The 18559-nt window shown below is 50.8% G+C and overlaps 1 protein-coding gene across 1 annotated transcript in view; it reads right to left on the reverse strand.

Annotated features, from left to right (window-relative positions):
* The window catches only part of CAPN13 (calpain 13), a 50673-nt gene that overhangs the window by 12116 nt on the left and 19998 nt on the right, over positions 1–18559 (reverse strand). The window contains 9 exon segments of the mRNA XM_021697707.1: positions 281–483; positions 593–597; positions 2653–2664; positions 5433–5590; positions 6784–6815; positions 6818–6860; positions 10711–10796; positions 14960–15034; positions 15851–16022. Coding sequence (XP_021553382.1) covers positions 281–483; positions 593–597; positions 2653–2664; positions 5433–5590; positions 6784–6815; positions 6818–6860; positions 10711–10796; positions 14960–15034; positions 15851–16022 — 786 coding nt within the window.

The raw sequence follows: 18559 nt of genomic DNA on the forward strand, positions 1-18559 counted from the left end.
CCATTTTCTCCAAGAGGCCTTCCTCAATCCCTTTTGCCCGAGGTGGATCCCTCTCCTCTGTCCTCCCATATGACTTTGCACTTCTCTTGAGCAATGGCTCCATCCTGTTCATGGTCTACTTGTTGGTTCGGACTCTCTCGCCACCCTTTGTGGTAAGCTTCTTGCAAGCGAGGCCCATGCCATGTCCCCTACTGACACAGTACCTGCGGCACAGGATGACACAATGTGTTTTTATAAAATTAAGTGGAATCAAACATTCAGAAGCCCAGCATTTCTGTACCTGTCACCATCTGGCATTTTCAGGAAGGTTCGGAGCAAAAACCCAACTGCTTCACTGTGGGCAGAGGTGACCACCATGTAGGTCCCAGTGCTCAGACTGAAGTACTTTGTGAGGTTGCTCTTGGTTTTAAAAACTATGCCCTCGATAGCATTTCTGAATTGAGAAAAGAAGGTGGGTGGCAACCTCTTCCAGAAGGGCTGGAACTGGAGGAAAACATGAAGATGATCAGAACACCCCCTGTGTGCATGGGCCCAGCCCCAGAAGAGACCCACCACCTTCCAGACCCCTCCCCAGTCACCAAAACAGCATTACAGTCCCTGAAAAGGGAGACAGTGCTTACCTGGATTTTCAAAATGCCACAGAATTCAGACTGTTATTTAATATAGATGCTGACACCACAACGAATGCAAAAAAGATATGGTACGTGGTTTTATCTCATTAGGTCCCATAGTATCCTGGGTTTGGGTGTTACTCTCTCTGCTAATAACGACTTCCATGGAAACCAGTGAAATTGTTCCGACACTGAATTACTTTTGGAGCCCCTGCCACCCCTTCTCTCCTGAACCTTTTACAGTACTCTTTGGACTGTGTAGCTCAGCAGAGTTGGACTCCTCCCTTCCCTCCATTTTGTCTCCCAGCAGAGCCCTGGAATTCCTTCTCATTGGCGAGTAATAGGCTCTGATCATTTTCCTTTTATTTCAATATTTTCTTAAAGATAAAACAATAAATATAATGCAGTTCCCATTACCAGATGTCACATGCATATTACATAATAAAAACCCCTTACTAAATAAATTTTCCCCAATACAGTCGAGCATGGGGATTCCATTTAGAGTGGTTACGCAGCATGAAATGATTATTTGTGAGCTCTGCCCTGGGAAGAAACAGGGAGAAAGGGAGAGTTTCTTTTCAGAGGGTGGGAACAAGGCTGGGCTACAAGATGAGACAGGAGATAGGTCACTGTCCCAGGTATGCAGCAAGGGCTGGGTGCAACCTCCAAAGTGACTTTGTTGATGTTAACAGTGGCCCCAGCAGGTTTGGAGCCTGACTTGTGTGAGCCCTTCTGGCAAAAGCAATGATGAGAACAATTCTTCTCTAGAAAGCCAATACTGTCCTGTGTCTCTGGGTTTGTATGTGTGTAAGCACATGCATGTGCACATGGGGAGACATTATGTACAGAAGATTGTGTGCTTCCTACAATCCAGAATTTCCCTGCTTCCCTGCTCTCCTGCCCTCCTCTCTCCATTGGACTCTTGAAGCCTTGCCCAGGCTCCCTATCCTCTAGCGCAGACTTGCTCAGTGGCAGCCAGAAGTATGAGTATGTGGCATGCCGGGAGGCTCTTGGTCTAGTGCAGAGACCCAGCATCAAATTAACGCAGGCCTACTGGCACACAGACCTGACCCTGTAGTTCTAGGGATGGGGCTTGTGCCTTTTCTTGGGTCAAATCCCCACTCCTCACTCCAGCTCTGGAGATTTGTTCTTCGCACTTGAGTGCCTCCCTTGAAGCCCTTCCAGAAATTCTACTCCAATGACCAGGATACTGGAAATGAAAATCAGATCCTAAACCCAGCTCTGTGGCTGGGCCCCTGGTGTCAATGGCCTCCTTGCTGCCCAATTTATGCCTGGGCTTCTGAGTATTCCCTGCTTAGAAACCCCCTGTCCTGGCCTCTGTCTACCTATTGGGGCACCCCTGGAAGGCCAGGAAGAGCTTCCCTGGACCCAGAAGCATGCTAGAGATACTACCTGTTGGCTGTGGCTACATCCTTGGTCCCCAGTCACCTGCATCTCCCCCGGCAGCCACAGCCCCCATCCATTTAAGGGGTCTGCATGCTTGTAACTCCATCTGTCCTCCATCCTTACTCTTAAATCACCCTGTACCAACGCCAAGCCAGAATATCTGCTCAGGAGAGGTGGCTATTTGGTTGAAAGAGGAGCTAGATTTGCCCTGAAGGTGCATTTGCAGAGCATGCATCCTGTTTATGGTGGATTCAGGGGCTGACAAAGAATATGAGGCTAAAGTCCCCGTAAGATGCCATTAGCTCTGCTTATCTTAAATAGGTAAGAACGGGCTGCATCAGTCTTATCTGTCAGAGGCCAGATTCTTGAAGATGGTTTCACGGTTGCAGCCCCTCTTAGATTTCAAACCAAAGAACAGCTCGAGGGGTCCAACATTTAGACCAGGACAGCAAAAATATGTCCTGCACAGTTGATCTATTTGGAGATTCTAAGTTTGTATCTGTTACAGGACAGAGCAAGACTGAATTTGCAGCTGCTGAACAGCAAGAGACGTGCCAAAGTTACAGGTGTTGGAAGAGGCATTAACAGTTGCCAATGCACAGCAACAGAAGCATGAGAAGGTGCTGATTCATACCTGAGGGTCGACCTGTAGGGCAGAAAAAGAAAGGCAGGTTCAGGAACTAAACAAAAACACGAAGGCAAGCAGATCCCTGCAGCCCAGCTCAGGGCCTTGCGTTCCTTCTTCCTACGGTCAGCCTGTTCTCTGCACACCCCACCGGATGGGAGCATTACTCATTCCCTGTGCAGAGATGTGAAAAGAAAACCTAACCTGTTGTAGGCTGTAGGGAACTCAAGGGGGAAGGATACGGAGGAGGAGTCTCCCTTTGTCAGCTCAGCCACATGTGGTTACTTTTTTCTTTTCTTTTTTTTTTTTAAAGATTTATTTATTCATTTGAGAGAGCGAGAATGAGAGAGAGTACATGAGAGGGGGGAGGGTCAGAGGGAGAAGCAGGCTCCTCGCCAAGCAGGGAGCCCGATTCGGGACTCGATCCCGGGACTCCAGGATCATGACCTGAGCCGAAGGCAGCTGCTTAACCAACTGAGCCACCCAGGCGCCCACATGTGGTTACTTTTTATAGCAATGATGATAAAACCAAGGGAAGGGCGAGATGTCAATAGGGCAGGGGTAAGACGGAACCTAGATCAAATGTCAGTTTCCCAGCATCAGGAGTTCCAATGCGAGGAAACGTCTTTTATTCCATCATGCCACTGTAAAATATGGCGGGAATTTGTTCTAGGCTTCCCGGTGTTTGTAGGGAATGTGTGTGTGCATCCAAATAGGGAAATACCAACATTCTGTCTTCCCACGTGGCAGAAGGAAGCACTGAGGATGCACTTTTTAAGCCACTCTGCCATCTGCAAGCTGCTTCCCTGTAACCCTGAAAGCAGACACTAGGACCTGTTTCATGGATGTGGAAACAGTCCCAGCAGTCTAAGGAGCAGAGGCAGGAATAAAGTAAGCTGCTTTCCTTCCTTGGTGATTAAGACCCACCACCCAACACTGTCTTCCACTGTTGGTGTGGGTTTTGGTTCTTTTCCCCTGCTGATCCCCCTGCCCTCTGCAACCATGTGTACAGACCACTTGATTTGCCCAGACAGATTTTCTGGAGACCAAGAGTGAGCTGGAAGGGAGGTGGAAAGTCCCAGCCTTGGCAGGGGGGAGCTTTGGGGTGAAGATGAAATGGCTTGTCCACCCTTGTCCTTTTTCTCTGCCTATTCGGACACCACCCGTGTTTGTTGTGATGGAAGACAGAGCGGTGCTCCCCTAGGAGTTGGGAGTCACAGGACCACGTCAGGGCCAGAGCAAGCACCATACATTGTGGTCATACAAGCAGCACGTACCCACAAACACCATCAAAGCCCTGCAGACTTCTGAGAACCTGGTGGCTGGCCGTCACATAGCATATTTCTTAGCTGAAGTGTGAAAGGAACCCAAGTGTCTCTTGAGTTGCCATAGTCTGGACAGTTCTTTGGTGTTTAACTCAGTCAGGATCCTGAAAGATCCACTGGGACCTCCAGGGAGCCTGAGGAGACCTCGGGTCTTAGTGCCTTTTTGGCAAAGTGTACAGCTGAGAAATGCATCTCTGGCTAAAAAGTAGATAAAGGACGTCAATCCCCAAGCACCAAAGGAGACACAGGAAAACAGGCAGAGAGATGGCAACTCATAGTACTCTAATACCCAGGTGTGCTTATCAGAGCCAGAGCAAGAGACAGAAGTAAGGTGATTAAGTAAGGTAGATTCAAATATGTAGAAGAATGAAGATAAGTCAAGACAGAGATGAATCAATACACATCAGCAGGGTCGGATCACAGGTTGGGAAGCTCTGAGAGGAGAATGGGGAGACACAGAGGCTCCTCCTTGCGAAGGTTGAACAAGATGATGCATTCAAGTGTACCTAGCTAAGGAATTGCTAAGAATAGACCCAATATATCATTTTGCTTAGTTCATTGTGCTATATCCAGGGAAGGGGACTTTGGCCCCACAGTCAGACAGATGAGGCTCTGGAAGGTGAATCAGTAAATTTACTGCCCAAGTGTGACTTGGCAGTTCCTTAGAGTCCACCCATGGCCTCCTGGTGCCTAGATTCTCTGACCGGCAGAGTGAAGATCCTGGAGGTTGAAAAGAGGGGCACCTGTGGATCATTCCAGCAAGCCATTCTCAACAGGCAGGTGCCAAGGAGAGGGACTGGTCATGTGTAGGTGCAAACACACGCACACTCATACACACACAAAAACTTGTTTGCATAGCTTCTCCTCTTGAGGATGTGTAAGCATACTCAGGTTCATGTTCACGTGGAGCTATTTCACTCATCTGTGTGGCAAATGGGGAGCAGGAGGTGCAGTGAGAATATGTGACCCTCCCAAGGTCACACTCAACAAAATTCATCTCAGGGGAACCCAAAGACAGGTTCTGAGGTGCCCACCTCTGGGATCTCTCTGTGCTGCTGCAGGATACACCAACCAACATGGGGCAGGAGTATTCTCTCTTATGTCCGGATGGGGCTTTATGGGGCAAAGTGATGGTTTAATCCAATCCCTGACTTTTGTCCAGTGTTCTTTCCACAGCTCCCCACTGTCCTGGGTAATTACTGAAGAGCAGTGAACCTGTCCTCCTCCTGGGAGACAGGTGGAGGTTAGTAGACAGTGGGAGAACATGACAGGGCAAGGGAGGCACACTTGAGATTCTCCCACCCAGCCCACCAACAACTGTTTCCCTTGGAGAAGAACAGCTGTCCCTTTAGACTGGCTGATTCCTCTCCTTTCAAGTTCAGGCCAATGGTGTAGAATCAAAGGCCACTGAGACTTGAAGCCAGGACAGGGCTAGGGCTGGCGGCTTCCATCTGGCAGAATTACCAATGTCATAACCTGTGGTGTTTCCTGGAGTTGCATGGTTCTTAAACATCATTTGGGACCATATTTCATGAGGCATGTTTCCTTGGTTTAGGCTGACTGGAAATTGGTTACATATAAACAGGCAGGAGAAGTTGTCTTGGAAATCTTGACATGACATCCTGTTATAGATACACATCATTTTACTGGTTTTGTTCCTAGGATGGGGGTTCCCCATCACTCCACTCTACCTTTGTCTATCAGTTCCAGTATTCATGGACTTACCCCTGTCTTACCCAAAGACCAGAGCCTTGTTCTGGCTCACTCACTGTCAAGTATACTTCTCCCTCCTATGGTCGGGAAGACAGGACTGAATAAAACTCTGGATTCTGCATGTCCCTCTCATGACCATGAAGGATGGCTGTCATCTCTCTCTGCTCTGGGTCCTACATGGTGCTAGGAAAACTGCTGTTCCCTCGGATCCTTCGCCAAATTCATTGTTGAGATCCTTATCAGAATAAAATGGCTTCAACATCTAAAATCCCACCTTGTATAACACCCAGTGCTCATTACATTATATGCAACTGATAAATTGTTGGGCTCTACATCTGAAACTAATGATGTACTTCATTGGCTAATTGAATTTAAATTTTAAAAAAGGGCAGAAAATAAGAAAAAAATAAAATCCCACCTTGTGCTTTGATTAAAGTGGAGATATTGGAAATACTTTTCCTTTCTACTTTACATTTGTCTCTCTGCTTCTTGATTCCTTAGACCCAGCCTCCTTTTCACACACACTAAATTCATTTAAATACGTTACTAAGTAAACCATACAACCTCTCAGGAAAATGTCCTTATTATCCTTTAAGAAGTGAGCACATGGCTGAGAATGTGTTTTTAAAACACCTAGTCCTACATAGCTGCCGAGCAAGGACACTGATGTCTCACCCAGAGCTCTAGAGTCAGGGCAGGGAGATTAATACTGAATTGCTCTTTTGGAAGACTGTGGAGCTCCAGGGGGACACTGTGGGTCCTAACAAGATGGTGTGGAAGACACAGATGTGATAATCAGGCATCCTGGCTTTCAGGAAACTATTGATTTCAAAGCTTTGGGGCCAATATTCCCTTTTACCATTAACATTTCCTAGAAGTTCCAATATTTCAGAACTGAAATACCTTTCACACAAAAAGAAAGCACACAAATAATTTCCCATCCAAAGCTTTTGTGTCTTGGTGGGAAAAAAAAAAATAGTCTCCTCTACATAGGTCTCTGCAAAGCTAATCTCTAGTCTCACAAAAGTTTAGGGAAAGGGGTAGGGATTGAGGGTGTGGCCAATAGGTAAAATTTTACAATGTAATTTTAAAAGAAAAATACCAAAACTCACCGTCTTCCTTATTCTCATACAGCAGTTTGCCTTTCGTTGGCCGTGGGTTTTCTGCCATTCCAGAGACCTGAGCATGGAGAGACAGACCACAGGGTGAGATCTTTCAAAGCACTGTGTCTCAGCAAAATGTGCCCCAGCAGGAGGCCTGTCCTCCATTAGTTCTGGGGGTACACGTGGAGGGTGTCATTCTACGTAGTGACAGAATTCCTCATTCTCTGTACGCTGGTGGCTTCCGAAATGGTCTCCAGCCAGATCCTCTTCCCTGAAATGGATACATGCTACAGGCCAAGCCATGTCTCCACCAGAGCCCCTGGTGACCTGGAAACCAACCTATCCCACTCTGCACCTCTGCCTTCTCCCAGTGCCTGAGTGGGACTGTGAGAAGCCACTCCCTTATATCCCTTATAGGCAAGCAACCGCCAGATTGTGATGATCTATGAGTCCACCTCTGAAACCCCTCTCAAAGCCATCCACTAACTTCCATCCCTCCTGCTGCTCTCCTGGTTCATGAACGCTCATTCCCTCCCTTCTTGGACTTCCCACTAGTCTCCCACCACAGAGTCCTGCCCACTTCCCTATCCACTCTCCACACTGCCATCAAAATGATCTTTCTGGAACAGAAGTCAGATTCTGACATCTCCCTGCTGAAAACACATCAGGGGTTCCCTTTTCCTCTCAGGATGAAGTTCAAGCCCCCGAAACAGAACCTTAGCTTCTGCCTACCTCTCCAGCTTTACCTGAGCAGCTCCCTACTTCCCCACACACCCCATCCTTGAATTCTACACTCAGAACATGAATGTCTTCATCTCCTTGGAAATACCTGTCCTGACCCTGCCTTGGCCTTCGCCATGAGGCTCCCTCTGCCTGGGATAGTCTTCTTCATTTCAGTCCTGTAACCTGAGGATGTCACTCATCTTTCCTCCTAAAAGCCACCTCTGTTGGAAACCTTGCTTGTCCCCCTGTGGTATCCCCACTCCACCTCAAGAGTCAGTGCCCCTCCTTGGAACCCCCATGGTGCCCCTTACCACTCCTGTCTCAGCACTTAGTACCCCGTGTTTCTAGTGCTTCTTTATTTCTTGCCGTCCCTCACTGGACTCCTAGCTCCACGAGCTCAGTGAGGCTCTCACCGTTAGATCATCACAGGGGTTAACCCACTGCCTTGGCACATGGGCCTGTAATAGTTTTCTGCTTGCTTAATTAATAAAGTTGTCCAGTTCCCTGGGATAATGTGTTCCAGAAGCTAGTCCTCGGGTCTGTGGTGGAGGAAGAGGCCCTCATAGGCAGAAGGGAGCAGCTGTCCCTTCTTTAGCTCGCTCCTCATAGCAGAGACATGCTCATAAGCAACAGACCCCAGAGGCACAAAAGTGTCGTGGATCTCTCTCTAGGAGTGGCTTGCATCTTGCATCGAGGGAGAGCAAGGCAGGGACCACCACCCAGGCTACGGGCCGCAGGCTAGGCCAGTCAGATGTGTTATTGTAAAATGGCAATTTTATAATTAAGGGATAATTACATTTTCTGCAGTGTGTAAGGGAAAATAAATGTAGTGTAAATCAATATGCTATCGATTCATGCAAGTTTGCCTTTAAGTGTGTGCGTCTGAAATTTCAATTATGGCCGAGATTAGGCCATCCGGCTCTCTCCATCCATCTCCACTCTTTAGAGAGCAGGGAGGGCATCGACCACCTGCATGGAGATGGTGATCATGTGGCCTTGTCACTTTCTTCTGGTCCCGCTTCTGGGGGGACGTGGTGAACCTAAGCACAGCCAGGTGCGTGACCCTCAGAGTAGCACTGCTAGGCACGTGTCTCGCCCTGCTGAAGGGCGTTCGGAAATCTCTTGCCCGTAGGGTTTAAACCCAGATTCTTAAGCTGGCATTAGTCTCTCTGGCCCCGGCTCCCAGCACTTCTCTCCCGGGTTCCTCTGTTGGCCCTGAACACACTGTTAGCATTCCTGGCTCAGCACAGTGGTCTACACGTCCCCGCCTACCTGGTGATCTCTTCCCAGCTGAATCATACTTTTTTTTCCCACTTGAACCCAACTCTATCCGTGAAGCTTGCCCTAAACATGCCAGCCCATGGGAAGCTTCTCTTTCCTAATGTCTGGTGCCCCGGCTGCCTTCACCAGTCGTGTGATATTTAACAAGTTTTTTTTTTTTTTAAGATTGTATTTATTTGCGAGAGAGAGAATGAGAGACAGAGAGCATGAGAGGGAGGAGGGTCAGAGGGAGAAGCAGACTCCCTGCCGAGCAGGGAGCCCGATGCGGGACTCGATCCCGGGACTCCAGGATCATGACCTGAGCCGAAGGCAGTCGCTTAACCAACTGAGCCACCCAGGCACCCAAGTCGTGTGATATTTAGCACAGGAGATGAGGTGGAATCTGTTGCCTCTTCTCCTACCCCAGGCAGATGCGTCATTGACATTTGCCCTTCCTGCACTCCAACCCCAGCAGCCAACCCCGAGTCAGGGATTCTGCTAACCACATCGCCCCCTGGGCCATATTGGCAGCTTGGGGTAATGACTGAGAAAGAGAACTGGAGAAGGCCGGAAGTTGCTAAGATTTACATCAGAAGAGGCAAAGGATACCCCTGGGAAGGAAGAAGGAAGAGAGGCAAGATAAAAGGAGAAGGGGGAAGAGTGAGTGGAAACACAACACTGTCCATGGTTCATGGTGTTGCATTTTCATTCCCCTTGTGTGGAGGGATTCAGCTGCTCTGTGTTCCAGGGGGCATCTGAGGTCCCACCGGGATCATTCTATGAATTCATGTTGCTGGCTACCCCCCCTTCCGCCTGCTCCCCCTTCTCTATCCCCAGCTCCAGTGCACGTTCATCTTCCATTTGCCAAGTGCCCACTTCGAGCAGGCACACGCCAGCTGTAGGGGCTCAAAGGGGATCAGAGTGGGCCCTGCCACAGCCTAGCCTGTGGCGTCAGGCCAGGTTCTGGGCAGCCCAGAAGTAGGGCAGGGTCACTGGCCAACTCTGCATTTGCCTTCCAGAACTCACTTCTCACTGTATTGATTTTCACTGCTGTTGGGTGCTGTTCACCTGTTTGTCTGAATGCTTTTGCATTTCAAGTCTTATACTCTTTCCCACCATCGCCTCCACCTGACCTGCTGGCTGCCTGAGGAGCAGGTAAGCTGTCCCCAGTTGGCCCTCTAGGGACAGTCATCTCATTCTTAGTCAGCAAGGGATGGGGACCAGGGATTAGTCTTCTTGGCAGCTGGGAAATGCTGGCCCAGCCCCAGGGAACCACCGACCACAGAGCTGCGTCCCCACTGACCAGCTGGGGCAGAGAGCAGCTGTGTGGGATATGGCCAAGGGGCCTCCGACACTCACTCAGCTCCGTTCACTCCTTCTATGAGCAAGGTGTGAGTACAGACACCAGTTATACATCAGAGTCCAGATCAGTAGGGAGGATGGACAACCCAGGTGGCCAGATCTTTGCCTCAGTTCCCCAACTCCCCCCCAAATGAAATCTTTTCCTGATGGGGTCATCAGGATCAAAATCCCATGGGGTCCCTTATGGGATGAGGCTCCTTCTCTCCATCTCTCTCTGCCAAGTAAAACTTAATATTTGTCCCACTCCTTCCCCAACCCTTTAAAAAACAACTAATTCTGGGTATGTGGGTTCACAGTGCTAAACTGTAGCCTTCCGGGGGCTAGACACTGGATCTTGTCATCTGTACACACCCCACAGCACCCCAACACAGTATACTTAGTGGAGAGAGCACACAGTAGGGGTCTAATAGAGGCCTGGTGAATGGCATCATGGGAATGGGAGGCGAACAGACAGCCACACATAGGTGTGAACTGGACAGTAAGATCCACAGCAGGTGAGACAGATGCCGTCCTCCTGTGGCTGGGGCTCTCTGCATACCAGGCCTTCATGAAGGCTGGAGAGAGGTTTTCAGAAGCTATACCCATCACTCCAGCGTCCTCTCCATTCGGTGTTGCCCCAGGGGTTCCACAGGCGGATAAGGTCTTCCCAACTCCTCCCGTACTGAATCTGCAAAAAAACAGAAAAAGAAACTGTTAGTGCTCTCCAGCAAAAGTCAGCAGAAAGAGGGGATATGAATGCAGCTGCTTTTTACCTCCGAGGACTAATTTAACTTCTGACCTCATTTGGCTGCAGCCAGAAAAAAAAAATGAAAGGAAAAAAATCAATGTGTCTCTGCTGCCTGCATGGAGTTGGAATGAGAGAGGAGGAAACGGCCCCTCTTTCTGCTCAGCACCTTGAAGGGCAGACACAGCTTCATCATGTCGGACGAGCACCTCTTGGAATGTGGGCGAGCTGAGATATAATGGCAGATAAATAGCATGCGACGTTGTTGTGGGCTGCAGAGGGGAGATCTTGATGGGTCCCCAGCCTCCCGCAAGCTCTGTCCCCACCAGTATTCCTATTCCACAGATGTAGCTGCTTTCCTGCCCACGGCCCACTGGGACCTGCGCTGGGGTCTCCACAGCGTGGCCCTGAGCGAGGATGTGGAGGAGGCTGATTTGAGCAAGAGTGGGACAGCCTGGGGGGCAAGACAGCCCAGGTTAGCCCTCCTCTACCCACACCTCTGTCGGCAAGCAGGTACCTTGATGGCCGGAACTTTTCTTCCTTCCCTAGTTCCCAGATATGGAGGCTGGCTCCTTCAGACCACGGAAGCCAGAGGCCAGGACCATTGATAAGTTATAACAAAACAAACTCAACCCTTTGAACCCACGTTCCCAGATCCAGGAGCCCTCAGCCTGGTGAGAGGAATTAAAGCATGGTTGCGTTTAGCTGGACACTGATGAGTGCTGAGGTCGTCTGTGGAGGCCGCGGCCTTGCAGGGGTGAGGGAAGGGGCCCACTTGCTCTGTGGTTCCAGACCAGAGGCAACGGAGACAGCCCCGAGTGCAGTATCATCACATGGAAAAGAACCCCACGTGTGGAGGTGGGGCTCGGAGATTGGTGCCAGGGGAGTGCATTCCGTCCTTCAAACTGCCCATGGATGTTTATACAGCCCTTGTCTTACACAGGAGGAAAGTGAACACCAGAGAGGTGAAGCAACTTTCCCAAGGCCACAGCGTAAGTGGCAGAAGAAGAATTTTCATCCCAGCTACTGCCAGTCTCTGAAAGCCAGGCGCTTAATTTGGAGATGAGAGCAGATAAAGGATACAGCTGCTCCAGGGCCCAGACCACTCTCGGGTATGGCCACAATCCTGACCTTGCATCTCACCCCTGGGCCACCCGGCCAAGGCAACATCATGCAGGAGCAACGCAGTCAGACAAGAGCCAAAGAACGCGGCTTGGATAGGGTTCTTTTGGCTTGGATAAGGTTCTTGTCCATCCACTTCTATCTGGCTGGTACTGTAGGGGAAGGTGCTTTGACTTTTAATGCTACATGGGATGGGGGGGCTCCTGACACAGACCCAGGTTCCCCACCTCTCCCTGCCCCACCCCTGGGCACTCCAGGTCTTGCACACAGTGTATTTATTAACCGTCAGTGCCTGATGGAGCCCATGGAGGAGGGATGTGAGATATGGTTGTCCGGTGGCCCAAAAAGCTTAATGAGCCACCCTCAGTGCCTACCATAGTTGGGGCTCAGATGGGCACAAGGGAGAAGAACAGCCAGCAAGTGAAGGAGCTGAAAGCAGGGCTAAATGAGGCATGCAGATAAACACTCACCCCCTTGCCCAAGGGAGTCTCCAACCGAGCCAGGTGCGTAATAAAAAATGCCAATTTCATTTATCTTCCTGTCTATGTCCCGCCCAGAGGAGGATGAGCAGATTAAGAAACACACTGCATTTACGGGCTGGTTTAATCTTAGCACTTGTGGTCAGTTGTGACCTCCTCTTTTTGGAGGAGAAATCTTTAGCCAAGTCAAGTTCCTGGGCCGTGGCAGAGAGGCTCAGGGGTCACACTCAAGGCCAAGGTCACAACTACCTCTATGAACGTGCACTTGCTTGCTTCACCCTCCTGGCTACTCATTGTACCCTTGGTCCTGGTCAGCTGAGAAAGGGTACCCCTGGGCAAGAGGTGATCCAGGTTATCTAGTCTAGGATAATATTTCCTCAAATGCATCTCTTAAATGCTAGTCCCGCAGGCTGTTAATAATTAGTCCTAGGAGAAGTGGTTTCATGGCTCACAGCAGATTAAAACCAAAGAATTGTGCAAGACTGTTGAATCACAGATCTGTACCTCTGAAACAAATAATACAATATATGTTTAAAAAAAAAAAAGAAGATAGCAGGAGGGGAAGAATGAAGGGGGGGAATCAGAGGGGGAGACGAACCATGATGATGGACTCTGAGAAACAAACTGAGAGTTCTAGAGGGGAGGGGGGTGGGGGGATGGGTTAGCCTGGTGATGGGTATTAAAGAGGGCACGTTCTGCATGGAGCACTGGGTGTTATACGCAAACAATGAATCATGGAACACTACATCAAAAACTAATGATGTAATGTATGGTGACTAACATAACAATAAAAATTTAAAAAATAAAAAAAAAAAAACCAAAAAAACCCCCAAAGGCTGTCTCAATGTATAAAGGGCCTTTCCCAGGGATGGCGGAGACGTCATGCCGGTGCCCTGGCTCCTTCCACGTCCAGCACAGATCACTCATCGATCACGGCTCTTTCCCCAAATCTGGAAGCAGTGCCAGAGTCTTGTCAACACAGTCATCCAAGCAGCATTGCCAATGGATCAAGGTTGGCGCCCAAGGAAACCAATTTGTTATCCCTAGCCTAGACTTTCCACGTCTGGGACGGGGAGTAGTGGGAAGCAGCGTGTCCCTACGTGGCCTGATATGACAATGGCACTGGCTGCCCCCACTGAGAATTCTGAGACGGGCTTGGGAGAATTCAGAGAAGAGAGTCTGGGGCCACTGTGACTGCGATCTCTCCTGGCCAGGGTTAATCAGGGTGATTCCTTCCTTGCTTGTGGGAAAGGTGTTTTGAGCTCCTCACATCCGCTCTGTGATGGAGGCAGGGCTTCAGTGATGTCATCTTCACAGGCCAACGATGGATGCGTTTATTCACTCACGCAAGCGCACTCATCCGTTAATCCCACGAGCATTTATTAGGTGCCTACTGTCTCCCAGGTACTGTGCAGAGGAAGCATTTTGTTACGCCTTTCCTTAAGGAGAAAAGCAGGAGGCAGAAGATATTGTCTCTATTTTGTGGAAAACTCTCCAGAACACAAAACAACAGAGCACGTGGCCTGAGGTCACCGGACAGGAGACAGATTGACTCAGAGAGAAGGAAGGCAAAGATGAGAGCCCATGCCAGAAACTGCACCCGACGCTCTGCATTCTAGCTCATAAACACCTGTGGGAAGTGTACCCTGGGGCTTGGGACATTGTCTCTCAGGGCCTGGAGGACATGACTAGACCTCAAGAGCTGTGGGAAATATAGAGATGGGGGGACGTGTGTGGGGAATGTGGGAAATCGTCACGAGGCCAGGGGGCATGGTTACCACACAGCTGGTGTCAAGTAGCTGTGTTAACCCCGACCTCCCCCTCTCAGGCCTCAGCTTCTCACTTGGGAATGAGGGGGCTGGACTTCAGTCGTGTGTTCCAGACCAAATGATAATGCACACAATTTTGTCCACCCCAAGTCCGTTCCTGCATCAAGGGAAACACTGTCCTCCAACAACTGCCCTCCTCTCCTCCATGGGAATAAAGTCGAGCTGGGCACAGGGAGGCCCAGCTACACAGGATGTTTCCCAGACGCCCTTGGGCCTTGGTGTGCCACATGATTAAGTTCGGACTAATGAGAGGAAATGCTGTGTGTTTTCTGATGGGTGCCTTCCATATGAACGTATAAGTGTCCCTTGGTTTACCTGCTTACCTGAGAGAGAGATGAACTTGGTCTTACTTGAGCCGCTGTCTTTTGGAGTGCATCTGTGGTGGTAGTTTAGTTGGTAACTAACCAAAAAAACCCTTCAGGGCTTGCCCCAGTGGATTCGGTGGTTCTTTCTTCTTTCTTTTTGGGCTCATCCCACAGTCTAGCTGGACACTCAGCCTGAGATCAGTGCAAGCAGAGCAAGAGCTCTGGTGGGTCCCTGGGGGATGAAGCTGCTGGGCACCAGAATTTCTGGATGAATAGAAGGAATGAGGCTGGGTGGGGCTTGCCAAAGGCATGTGACGCTGACTCCTGTTTCAAGGAGAAAGAAAGCCCGGCACAACCCACGGGAGCCTTACCCGCTCAGCCCCAGTCACGGTGTAGGCATGCTGACTGACCAGGCCGTTCTCCATTCTCCTGGCCTCCCCTGTCAGCTTCAGAGGAGGAAAGCAGATCAAGCATTACACATTCACAGGTTCCTCAGAGAAGCAGAAAAGCACAGTTCAATCAGCAGCTAAGCTGTGGCAGGATGAGAGGCGTCCCACGGACTCACACTGTTCTTGGAACTCTTTTCTAGAGGGACAGAGTTTGAAGGCTGCCAGGTGGTTGAGGCCCCAGAGACTACCCCATTACTGACAGAACCCCACTAAGTCCTGAGGCCAACCTGGACTGTTTCCTCCTCCAATCGGCTGGGCGTCTTGTAGGAGTCGGGAATACCCCACCACCCCCGTGCTGTGAGCAACTGGGGTTTAACGTGCATGTTAGTTTTTGGGTGGCATTTCAGATTAGGGGTATGTGACTCAAAGCCCACATGTTTACAGGGTGCAGGAAATACCTTCATGGATAGGGAGCTGGCTGTCTCAGACTCCAAAATAATTTAGAGGGTCTTCTCAAAATGGGACACATTGACCTTGGGATGCTGCCTTTGGAGCCAGGGAGAATCAAAGGGCTGCCCAGTCCCTCTGGACCCCACTGCGCCTGGTCACATGGGAGTGCTAGGCAAAGGCTTCAGAGTCAGGCAGCAGGCATTTGAACCCGACTCAGCCACTTACTGCTGGTGTGATGCTGAGCATTTTCCTTAGCCTCTCTGAGCCCATTTCCTCTTCTGCAAGTGAATTCTGCAGCCCCTATCTCAGAGGGAGGACTGCTGTGAGGATGACATGAGGCACGGCGCCAGCTTGGCCATGCCCCTTACTAGCGGAACGGGCTGGTCGCTAGATACTCCTGGGCGAGGAGTTGAGTCTATTCACCTCAGCCAGGGTGGCACAGGCCATCAGGGAGCCTGCCTTGGCTGCTGTCTTCACCATCATCACCAGGTCAGAAGGAAAGTGCAGGTCGATGCTGGTGACCGCCCCTCCCGTGAGGTCCACCAGGGCAGCAGGAAGGAAGCCGTAGTGCAGGTTGGCATAGGATCCATGAAACCTGGAACGGGGGAAGGTCACATCAACCCCTGTGGGGACTTTGGTGAGACGCTCCGGGAAGGGAGGTTGCGCACCTGACCTCGGCATGTTGCGCAGTGAAGGACTGCCCAATCTGGCCCTGGACTATGGCTACCTGCCTCCTATTCACCTGGACGAAGGTTCCAGTGAAGTGCCACCATCCTTACCCTGGTCTCCCGGGGCTGGGCAGCCCCACAAGCAGCAGTACTGTGCAGGGGTTAGAGTGCACGTGCTGGAGCCTCAGGCCAGGGATCGAATCCCAACCTCTCCACATATTTAGCTGCTTGACCTGAACAAGTTGCTTAACCTGGCACATGGCAAGCCCTTAATAGACATTGGACATAATGATGATGAATATCCACTGTTTCCTATTCAGTTTAACAATAGTGGTCAGTCCTTGTTGTGTGAGGGGTACTGTGCTAGGCACGGAGTGCTCAAAGATGGGCAAGACCTGCCCTCCAGGAGCTCAGCCAACAACCCCAGTGCCTACTTCGGCCAAAAGCAGCCTCTCTTCTCTTGCAGTGCTAAGTGTGGTCCAGAATCCCTGCTCTCAGAACTAACCCCCTCATCCCAGGATCATCAGGGAGGCCAGTCGACTGTACCGAAGGTAACATAGGTGAGGACGATTACATAACACATCCTCCAAGCAAGCCACATGGAACCCTCATACGTGTCCTCGAAAGCACCTCTTCGCACTCTTGCGTGGGGTTTCTGCCCCATTTCCCCTCCTCCCTGTTCTCCTCCAAACCTGAGCAGCCCCAGGCACTCACTAGGGAGGCCGAAAGATTCCAGATTCAAGAGCCAAACCACTCTGGTTCGACGCCCCGTTTCCCCTCTCGTGAGCTCTCAATTGTGGGCAGGAGGCTGAGATTTCCTACGGCCCCCTTTGTCGGCTGGGTAAGTGGCATGGGACAGTCCCCGCCTCCACGGGCTGCTGTGACGTGTGGCTAGCCGTGGCCGTGCTCGCGGCTGTCACTGCTGCGCACAGCAAAACCACACTCGCCCTGCTTTAACCTCCGCTGTTGTCACACCTTCCCAACCGCACTCTGCCACCGGGACACTCTCCTTAGAATGACTCGTCTAGTTTCTTTGCAGCCCTTGGGGGTCTATTTGCTAGGAGGGCCCAGGGGGGCCTGAGGGAGGGGCACCTCTGAGCTGAGTTTATCCAGGTAAGGCCAGTGGGACAGGCATTCCAGGGAGGAAGGATCCCCAGAGGGGAAGCGCATGGTGGGACCGGGGCCTAGGACAGTGCTCCTGGGAGACAGGCTACGTTGACCACTGAAGCAGGGCCAGACAGGGGCAGATTTGTTTTGAGAACTCGAGTTCCTGTCAGTGGGGTGAACTGGAAAGCCTCCCAGGGAACCCTAAAATACAGACAGGGCAAACCAACAAAGGACATGAAGCTGAGGCCCGGCGGAGAGAAGACCCTGCCTCCTGGTGTCAAAGCTCCTCAGTGGGAGTCTTCCTCACCACTGTCCCGGTCACTCAGGCTTCTCGCCGGGGGACACTCTCATCTGTCCCACTGTCACAGGCCAGTGGCAGTAGGGAAGCTCTGACCAAGGCTTGCTTTCTGGTAATGCAGATCCGGCAGTTCCTCCCTGCTGCTCCTCTAGGGGGCCTGCAACCCTCCCTTCTGGGTCTTTCGCCCCCGGAAACAGCGAGGTTGACTGGGTAAGCTCATGGGGCCCCTCAGTCCTTTCTCCCGTATTCCCACCCCTGCCACTCTTTCTGCCCGGGCACCATCCCGAATTCACATAAATTCACTTGAGCAAATACAGGTCAAACAGCCACTCAAAGCAGGACAACGTCCCAGGCACAAATGCCATGGATGGCTTAAATGTCCCTTATAACAGAAAGCTAAGGATACACAGAAGGCCATTCTACAGAAACTGCCACGTGACAGATTGATCTCAACTTGTTATAAAACTGGTTCTAAATCTTATTTTCCTGTCTCTCCCTCTCCCTGACCCGGGGTTATGTCTGGTACTAGACTCTTATCTCTGGGGTATTTACTTAGTCAAAGGCAAAGCCTGCTTGGATAATGGTCATGCCCAGTTGGGTCTGAATGCCTGACTCTTGATTTCCCACAGGTATTCTGGCTCTGGTCTGAGATTAGGAGGGGCTTTGTTGAGAGTCCTGGAATTTCACAAAGACTGCGGTTCTGGAACCCATTCTAGAGCCCACCAGCATGACCTCCCACACTGCAACAGCCCCTTCTTGGTGAGGCACTCAGGGGCCCTCCCTGGCTTTAAATGGGGCTGCACCAGGGCCATTCCAGAAAAGCAGCCAGGCCCTGTCCCGGCACTTCAGGCCCACTGCCTCAGTGTCTAGGGGCCCCGTCTGAGGTCTTGCACTCACACCACTCCGCAGTTGCCACAGAGAGACCCAATGCATGGGGAAGGCCAGCAGCCCCTCTCTCACTGTCTCTCCACAATGCCCACAAAGCCTGTCTCAGCAGCAGCTGGCTATTTTGACAAGGAGCTATCTCTCTGCTTCACAAACATGAGCTCACAAATCCTG

Source organism: Neomonachus schauinslandi, chromosome 10, assembly GCF_002201575.2.
Source record: "Neomonachus schauinslandi chromosome 10, ASM220157v2, whole genome shotgun sequence".
Lineage (NCBI taxonomy): Eukaryota > Metazoa > Chordata > Mammalia > Carnivora > Phocidae > Neomonachus > Neomonachus schauinslandi.